The sequence below is a fragment of the Coregonus lavaretus genome (assembly GCF_964263955.1).
Source record: "Coregonus lavaretus genome assembly, contig: HAP1_SCAFFOLD_3407, whole genome shotgun sequence".
In the NCBI taxonomy this organism is placed as follows: Eukaryota; Metazoa; Chordata; class Actinopteri; order Salmoniformes; family Salmonidae; genus Coregonus; species Coregonus lavaretus.
Window position 1 is genome coordinate 10,567 of NW_028156840.1, and position 9,434 is coordinate 20,000.

At 45.1% G+C, this 9,434-nt stretch overlaps 1 protein-coding gene across 1 annotated transcript in view; it reads right to left on the reverse strand.

Annotated features, from left to right (window-relative positions):
* Positions 1 to 1,226: 1,226 nt before the first annotated feature.
* The window catches only part of LOC311119644 (NLR family CARD domain-containing protein 3-like), a gene marked incomplete at its 5' end in the record, with an annotated part of 8,258 nt that continues 50 nt past the window's right edge, over positions 1,227 to 9,434 (reverse strand). Inside the window, 6 exons of the mRNA XM_084194314.1 lie at positions 1,227 to 1,796; positions 2,402 to 2,448; positions 5,168 to 5,271; positions 6,804 to 6,948; positions 7,283 to 9,083; positions 9,231 to 9,434. The exon at positions 9,231 to 9,434 is cut by the window's right edge and continues 50 nt beyond it. Coding sequence (XP_084050440.1) covers positions 1,270 to 1,796; positions 2,402 to 2,448; positions 5,168 to 5,271; positions 6,804 to 6,948; positions 7,283 to 9,083; positions 9,231 to 9,434 — 2,828 coding nt within the window. The remainder of the gene's footprint in view (positions 1,797 to 2,401; positions 2,449 to 5,167; positions 5,272 to 6,803; positions 6,949 to 7,282; positions 9,084 to 9,230) is intronic.

A 9,434-nucleotide genomic window follows, 5' to 3' on the forward strand; every position in this document is an offset into this window, starting at 1 on the left:
GTGTGTGTATGTGTTCAGTATGTGTGTGTGTGTGTCAAGTGTGTGTGTGTGTGTATCCAGTGTGTGTGTGTTCAGTGTGTTTGTGTCCAGTGTGTTTGTGTGTGTGTGTTCAGTGTGTGTGTGTCCAGTGTGTGTGTGTGTGTCCAGTGTGTGTGTGTGTTCAGTGTGTGTGTGTCCAGTGTGTATGTGTTCAGTGTGTGTGTGTGTGTTCAGTGTGTGTGTGTGTGTGTGTGTGTGCGTCCAGTGTGTGTGTGTGTGTATGTGTGTGTGTTCAGTGTGTGTGTGTCCAGTGTGTGTTTGTGTCTCCAGTGTGTGTTCAGTGTGTGTGTGTCCAGTGTGTGTGTGTCCAGTGTGTGTGTGTGTGTTCAGTGTGTGTGTGTGTGTGTGTGTGTGCATCCAGTGTGTGTGTGTATGTGTGTGTGTCCAGTGTGTGTGTGTATGTGTTCAGTATGTGTGTGTGTGTGTCAAGTGTGTGTGTGTGTGTGTATCCAGTGTGTGTGTGTGTTCAGTGTGTGTGTGTCCAGTTAGTGTGTCCCGAGTGGCGCAGTGGTCTAAGGCACTGCATCGCAGTGCTAGCTGTGCCACTAGAGATCCTGGTTCGAATCCAGGCTCTGTCGTAGCCGGCCGCAACCGGGAGACCCATGGGGCGGCGCACAATTGGCCCAGCGTCGTCCAGGGTAGGGGAGGGAATGGCCGGCAGGGATGTAGCTCAGTTGATAGAGCATGGCGTTGCAACGCCAGGGTTCTGGGTTCGATTCCCATGGGGTATGAAAATTTAAAAAAGAATAATGTATGCACTAACTGTAAGTCGCTCTGGATAAGAGCGTCTGCTAAATGACGTAAAATGTAAATGTAAATGTGTGTGTGTGTGTGTTCAGTGTGTGTGTGTGTTCAGTGTGTGTGTGTGTTCAGTGTGTGTGTGTGTCCAGTGTGTGTGTGTGTTCAGTGTGTGTGTGTGTTCAGTGTGTGTGTGTCCAGTGTGTGTATGTTCAGTGTGTGTGTGTTCAGTGTGTGTTTGTGTCCAGTCAGTGTGTGTGTGTGTGTGTGTGTGTCCAGTGTGTGTGTGTTCAGTTTATGTTTGTCCAGTGTGTTTGTGTGTGAGTGTGTCCATTGTGTGTGCATGTTTTCAGTGTGTGTGTGTGTGTGTCCAGTGTGTATGTGTGTGTGTGTGTTCAGTGTGTGTTTGTGCCCAGTGTGTTTGTGAGTCCAGTGTGTGTCCAGTTTGTGTGTGTGTGTGTGTGTGTGTGTCAGTGTTACCATGGTTATTATTTACAGGGACACTGAGGAGTCAAGATAAACCCTAAACCCTGGATAGAGGGGCTCAGTGAATGTGGAGTGGAATGTGTTCAGGTGGGTCAGTGTGTCAGAGGAGACTCTGTAGAAGGACAGAGTGCCGGCTGGCCAGTCCAGATACACTCCTACTCTGTGGGAGCTGGAGGAGGGGACGTCTATGGTAGTGGACTTATTATTGTGACAGGCAGAGTAACTGTTGTCAGAGCAGATCAGACTCCAGGACTTGTCATTGTGTCCAATCATACAGTCATCACCCCATCCTCTCCTGCTGATTCCTTTATATGCCACTCCTATATCAGCCCCTTCCCCACTCCACTCTACCTCCCAGTAACAGCGCCCAGTCAGACCCTCTCTACACAGCACCTGTTCCCAGACCTTAAATCTCTCTGGGTGATCAGGATACGGCTGCTCCTCTCTCCTCCTATATGTCACCTTTCTGTTCTCCTCAGACAGAGAGAGGAATCTGTTTACTGTGTTTAGGTCCAGTGTGAGATCACAGACATCTGATGGATGAAACCAGACACAATATTAGAAATCATCATCATTCACATTAGAATGTTAACTCACTTTACACTAATTCATTTAATGTAGATGTTTCTAGGTATCAAAAGGAGAAGTTAAGGTTGAGACTTGTTGAATGATCATATGTTATACTGTATGGTAATATAAAACACACTTATTCCCATTAATTACACACACACACACACACACACAAACACACACACACACACACACACACACACACTGGCCACACACACACATCCTGAACACTCACACACATCCTGAACACACACACCCTGAACACACACACACACTGAACACACACACACACACACACACACACATCCTGAACACACACAGGAACATGCCACACACATACACACACACACACATTTCTAAAGTAACATGAACACGTCACACACATACACAGACACACACATGGTCAAAGCAACTCTTAGTAAACTTTGGTGTCCCTGATTTGTGCTTCTGTAGAACGACAGCTGATATTTAATATGACCAAGTAAGTAATGATGGTGGTCTTTGACTTTGACTTCACTTGAATTAAGACTTATTCTTAGTCATATTCTTCACAGCAGTCAACACTCACATTTTCTAAGTCCAGGTTTCATTGTGTTCTCTCCACCATGTTCCACACTGTAGCGGTAAGCAGAAGAACAGACAGTCATTGAGGGATACACCTGAACTCACACACACACACACACACACACACACACACACACACACACACACACACACACACACACACACAGTCAGCATATAACTTTGTCCAAGTCTGTGTGTGTGGGGCCAGTGTCTGTGTGTGTGTGTGTGTGTGTGTGTGTGTCCAGTGTGTGTGTGTGTGTGTGTGTCCAGTGTGTGTGTGTGTCCAGTGTTTGTGTGTGTGTGTGTTCTTTGTGTGTGTGTGTCCAGTGTGAGTGTGTGTGTGTGTGTGTGTCCATCGTGTGTGTGTGTGTGTGTCCAGTGTGTGTGTGTGTGTGTGTGTGTGTTCAATGTGTATGTGTGTGTGTGTGTCCAGTGTGTCTGTGTTTGTCCAGTGTGTGTGTGTCCAGTGTGTGTGTGTGTGTTCTTTGTGTGTGTGTGTCCAGTGTGTGTGTGTGTGTCCAGTTTGTGTGTGTGTCCAGTGTTTGTGTGTGTGTGTGTTCTTTGTGTGTGTGTGTCCAGTGTGAGTGTGTGTGTGTGTGTGTGTCCATCGTGTGTGTGTGTGTGTGTCCAGTGTGTGTGTGTGTGTGTGTGTGTGTGTGTGTGTGTTCAGTGTGTATGTGTGTGTGTGTGTGTCCAGTGTGTCTGTGTTTGTCCAGTGTGTGTGTGTGTGTTCTTTGTGTGTGTGTGTCCAGTGTGAGTGTGTGTGTGTGTCCATCGTGTGTGTGTGTGTGTGTCCAGTGTGTGTGTGTGTGTGTGTGTGTGTGTTCAGTGTGTATGTGTGTGTGTGTGTCCAGTGTGTCTGTGTTTGTCCAGTGTGTGTGTGTCCAGTGTGTGTGTGTGTGTGTGTGCGTGTGTGTGTGTGTCCAGTGTGAGTGTGTGTTTGAGTGTGTGTGTCCAGTGTGAGTGTGTGTGTGTGTGTGTCCAGTGTGTGTGTGTGTCCAGTGTGTGTGTGGGTGTCCAGTGTGAGTGTGTGTGTCCAGTGTGTGTGTGTGTGTGTGTGTGTGCGTGTGTGTCCAGTTTGTGTCTGTGTGTCCAGTGTGTGTGTGTATGTGTCCAGTGTGTGTGTCTTTGTCCAGTGTGTGTGTGTGTGTGTGTGTGTGTGTCCAGTGAGTGTCCAGTGTGTGTGTGTGTGTGTGTGTCCATTGTGTATGTGTGTCCAGTATGTGTGTGTGTGTGTGTGCATCCAGTGTGTGTGTGTGTGTCAGTGTGCGTGTGTGTCCAGTGTGTGTGTGTGTTGGTGTGTATGTGTCCAGTGTGTATGTGTGTGCAGTGTGTGTGTGTGTGTGTGTCCAGTGTGTGTGTCCAGTGTGTATGTGTGTCCAGTGTGTGTGTGTGTGTGTGTGTGTGTGTCCAGTGTGTGTTTTGTGTGTTCACACTGGACACACACACACACACACACACACACAGACACACACACACACACTGGACACACACACACACACAGTCTTTATATAACTTAGTCCAAGTGGTGGTCAAGTGTGTGTGTGTGTGTGTGTGTCCAGTGTGTGTGTGTGTCCAGTGTGTGTGTGTTTTCAGTGTGTGTGTGTCCAGTGTGTGTGTCCTTTGTGAGTTTGTGTGTGTTTGTCCAGTGTGTGTGTTTCCAGTGTGTGTGTGTGTGTGTGTGTGTGTCCAGTGTGTGTGTGTGTCCAGTGTGTGTGTGTTTTCAGTGTGTGTGTGTCCAGTGTGTGTTTTCAGTGTGTGTGTGTCCAGTGTGTGTGTGTGTCCAGTGTGTGTATGTCCAGTGTGTGTGTGTGTGTGTCCAGTGTGAGTGTGTTTCCAGTGTGTGTGTGTGTGTGTTTGTGTGTGTGTGAGTGTGCTGGTCCAGTGTGTGTGTGTGTGTGTGTGTGTGTCCAGTGTGTGTGTGTGTGTGTGTGTCCAGTGTGTGTGTGTGCGTGTGTCCAGTGTGTGTGTGTGTGTGTGTCCAGTGTGTGTGTGTGTGTGTGTGTGTGTCAAGGATGTGTGTGTGTGTGTGTCCAGCGTGTGTGTGTGTGTCCAGTGTGAATGTGTGTGTGTGTGTCCAGTGTGTGTGTTCAGTGTGTGTGTCCGTGTGAGTGTGAGTGTGTGTGTCCAGTTTGTGTCCAGTGTGTGTGTGTGTCCAGTGTGTGTGTCCAGTGTGTGTGTCCAGTGTGTGTGTGTTTCCAGTATGTGTGTGTGTGTACAGTGTGTGTGTGTGTGTGTGTGTGTGTGGGTGTGTGTGTGTGTGTGTGTGTGTGTTTGTCCAGTGTGAGTGTGAGTGTGAGTGTGTGTGTCCAGTTTGTGTCCAGTGTGTGTGTGTGTCCAGTGTGTGTGTCCGTGTGAGTTTGTGTGTGTGTGTTTCCAGTATGTGTGTGTGTGTCCAGTGTGTGTGTGTGTGTGTGTGTGTGTGTGTGTGTGTTTGTCCAGTGTGAGTGTGTGTGTGTCCGTGTGAGTTTGTGTGTGTGTGTCCAGTGTGTGTGTGTGACCAGTGTGTGTGTATGTGTCCAGTCTGTGTGTGTCCAGTGTGTGTCCTGATACACGTGCACACACACACACTGGACACACACACACACACACATGCACACACTGGACACACACTGGACACACACCACACACACACACACACACACACACACACACACACACACACAGTGTTTATATAACTTAGTCCAAGTGGTGGTCAGAATGTTTGTCTTAACTAGCCTGATAACTCCAACATGTCTGATATGAACATTGACATAAACCCTCTACATACTTGAGTTTCTCCAGTCTGCATTGTGGATCCTCCAGTCCAGCAGAGAGCAGTCTGACTCCTGAGTCTCCTGGGTGATTGTAGCTCAGGTCCAGCTCTCTCAGGTGTGAGGGGTTTGACTTCAGAGCTGAGACCAGAGAAGCACAGCCTTCCTCTGTGACTAGACAGCCTGACAGCCTGCAAAGAGTCAAATCATATTAAAACCACACTGCTATTCTTTGGTGGTCAAAATAGAGTGGCAGTATATTTTTTCAACATATTCAGATACATCAGTGTCCTGAAACCTGCCATATCTATTCATAAATTAATGCATCATTATTATAAATGACAAATTATCAAAGTATTGCTTGTAGAGAGAAACATGTATAGTACGAATATTTGAGTAGACTGACCAGAGCAGTTTAAAAAGCAGTATCAGTCAAAAGACAGACAGTGAGGTATCAGATTTAGATTGTATTGAGTATACAGTCCACACCATATCTATTTTGACAGTGAAGCTAACGTTTTAAATGTGGCTCTATACTCCAACGTTTTGGATTTCAGATCAAATGTTTCATATGAGGTGACAGTATATAATGTCACCTTTTATTTGAGGGTATTTTAATACATATCTGTTTCACCGTTTAGAAATGAAAGCACTTTATGTATCTAGTCCCCCCATTTTGAAGAAGTCAAACGTATTCTGACCAATTCACTTATAATGTATTAAAGTAGTCAAAGTTTAGTATTTGGTCCCAAACAGTTTGTTTTGGTTGTGTTTTGGGTTATGTTTTGTCCAATAGTAACTGAATGGTGGATGATGACTGGAGTAATTTTCTGTCTAAGTGAGTAATTAACATGTTTCTAAACACTACTAAATTCATCCTGATGATGCCATGATTAAGAAAAATCATGAATGAATTATGAATAATAATGAGTGAGAAAGTTACAGAGGCTACAACAAAACATGCTAACCTCTCACCATTACCAATAACAGAGGGGGTATGATCCTTGTTCCTCTGTAACTTTCTCATTGATCATCATTCACGATTCATTCATGATTATTCATAATCATGGTAGCATCCACATGAATGTAGAAGTGTTCAGAAAAATCTTCTATTCTTACTGACAATACAAGTGAAGTGATTCCAAAATGACAGGACATTATTCACCATTCAGTTTCTATTGGGGAAAACATCATCCAAAACACAACCAAGACAAACTGCAAATGCATTCAACAAGTTTGTAGAATCACAAGCTTTATGTAATCACTGTGGGTAAGCAATATGGGACCAAATACTAAACTTATGACTACTTTAATACAATATAAGTGAATATGTCCAAATTATTAAGACTTTTTCAAATGGGAGAACTAGATACATAAACTGCTTTCATTTCTAAACAGTAACACAGATATGTATGAAAATACTCTCAAATAAAAGGTGACATTATATACTGTCACCTAATATGAAACATTATATCTCAAATCCAAAATGCTGGAGCATAGCACCAAATGTAAAACTGTAAGCTTCACTGTCCAAACACATATGGTGTGGACTATGTGTGCCTGGTAAACACATGTGGATCTGGTGAACAGTTATCACTTGTTGACCAACTACAGGAATACTGACCTCAGAGTCTCCAGTTTACAGTGGGGATTCCCCAGTCCAGCAGAGAGCAGCTTCACTCCTGAATCCTTCAGGTCATTGTTACTCAGATCCAGCTCTCTCAGGTGTGAGGGGTTTGAACTGAGCACTGAGGCCAACACTTCACAGGATGTGTCTGTGAGTTTACAGCCAGTGAGTCTGTCAACAGAGTAAATACCATGAGGGACAGGTTGTATTAAAATGTTACATTTAGCTTTTCCTGCTTACACTGTTATCCCTCCACTAATAATGTGAACACTGTGTATAGATGTCTCAATGCTACAACTTTTCTGATCCGTTTGTATTACAGTTTGTTTAAGACTTTTCAGCTGATAGAAAGTTTAGTCAGCCAATGAAAATATTGTTGTTCTTACCTACAGTAAAGTTTGGTCTGAGGGATAGTCACATGAGTACTTACAGAGCCAGTCAGCCAATAAAAATGCTGCTGTAACTACAATGTATTTTGGTGTGGGATATTTCCATGAATACTTACAGAGCTTTCCTGCAGCCTCTCACAGCTGGGAGCAGTCTCCTACGACCCTCCTCTGATGTCTTGTATACCTTCAGGTCAAACACATCCAGAACCTCCTCTGATATCTGTAGCATGTAGGCCAGTGCTGAACACTGAGAAAGTGTGAGTTTTTTTGATCTCTTCTCTGACCTCAAGTACGCTTGGATTTCCTCCTGTACTGAATGGTCTTTCATCTCTATCAGACAGTGGAAGAGATTGATGCACCTCTCAGGGGAGATGTTCTTCCTCTGCATCACCTTAAGGGATCGGATTGTTTTCTGGACGCTGTCTGGACTGCTTTCTGTCTGTGTCACCAGACCTCGTAGGAGTTTCTGATTGGACTCCAGTGACATGCCATGAAGGAAGCGGACAAAGAGGTCCAGGTGTCCGTTCTTGCTCTCCAAGGCTTTATCCACGGTACTCTTCAGCAGCTCATGCAAGGTTAGCTCTTCAGATGCAGCTCTAGACTTTCTCTTGAGGAAGGGCTTCAGTGCATCCATGTTCTTGGTTGTGTAACAATGGTACATGTAGACAGCTGAGAGAAACTCCTGAATGCTCAGATGAACAAAGCAGTACACCACTCTCTGAAATAACACAGACTCTTCTTTAAAGATTTGTGTGCACACTCCTGAGTACACTGAGGCTTCTTTGACATCAATGCCACACTCTTTCAGGTCTTCTTCATAGAACATGAGATTACCCTTCTCCAGATTTTCAAACGCCAGCTTCCCCAGCTTCAGAAGAATTTCCTTATCTGACTCCATGAGCTCCTGTTGATCCATCTCATCTCTTCCATGATATTTCTGGTTCTTCAGGCTGGTCTGAATGAGCAGGAAGTGTATTGACATCTCAGTCAGAGTCGTGGGCATCTCTCTCCTCTTTTCTGTACTCAACATGTGTTCAAGGACTATTGCAGAAATCCAACAGAACACTGGCATGTGGCACATGATGTGGAGGCTCCTTGATGTCTTTATGTGTGAGATGATTCTGCTGGCCAGATCCTCATCACTGAATCTCTTCCTGAAGTACTCCTCCTTCTGTGGGTCATTGAACCCTCGTACCTCTGTCACCTGGTCAACACACTCAGGGGGGATCTGATTGGTTGCTGCAGGTCGGGAGGTTATCCATAGGAGAGCAGAGGGAAGCAGATTCCCCTTGATGAGGTTTGTCAGCAGAACATCGACAGACGATGTCTGGGTGACATCAGACACCTTTTCATTGTGCTGGAAATCCAATGGAAGTCTGCTTTCATCCAAACCATCAAAGATGAACATAGCTTTACAGGCAGTGAGTTTCTTTGCATTGCCTATGTCTAGTTCTGTGTGGAAGCCATTTAAAAGTCTGAGAAGACTGTACTGGAGATCTTTAATCAAGTTCAGCTCCCGGAAAGGAAGCACAAATATGATATCCACATCTTGGTTCGCCTTCTCTTCAGCCCAGTCTAGGATGAACTTCTGCACAGAGACTGTTTTTCCGATGCCAGCGATGCCCTTCGTCAGCACAGTTCTGATGCTTCTCTCTTGGCCTGGTAAGGGTTTAAAGATGTCATTGCAGTGGATTGCTGTGTCATGTGATGTTGGTGTCCTGGATGCTGTCTCTAGCTGCCACACCTCATGTTCATTGTTAACCTCTTCACTCTCTCCCTCGGTGATGTAGAGCTCTGTGTAAATCCTGTTGAGGGGAGTTTGGTTCCCTGCTTTTTCGATGCCTTCTATCACACATTCATACCTCCTTTTCAGACTGTCTTTATGGTTTACTATAGCTCTCTGCAGGCTGTCATCCACTACAAGGGAAGCGGAAAAATGATGTGTATCAGAAACATTTGTTCACAGGATGAAAAGTGGGCCTTCCACAACTACAGTAACTTCTATTATCTCATAATATTATAGTTAACTACTGTAAATCATATTAAGGTATTGACTTGGCCCACGTGTGCAAGTGGTCTTCCTGTTTTCAGAGCCTCTTGTTTTATTGGGTTGACTCAGCTGCTGTAGTACAGGACGTGTTCTGGATCTCTTTCTACACTGAGGACAGTCATAGTCTCCTGAAGGAGCAGGTTTCTCCCAGTATCTGGTGATGCACTGTCTGCAGAACCTGTGTCCACAGGTGATAGAGACTGGATCCCTCAGCACCT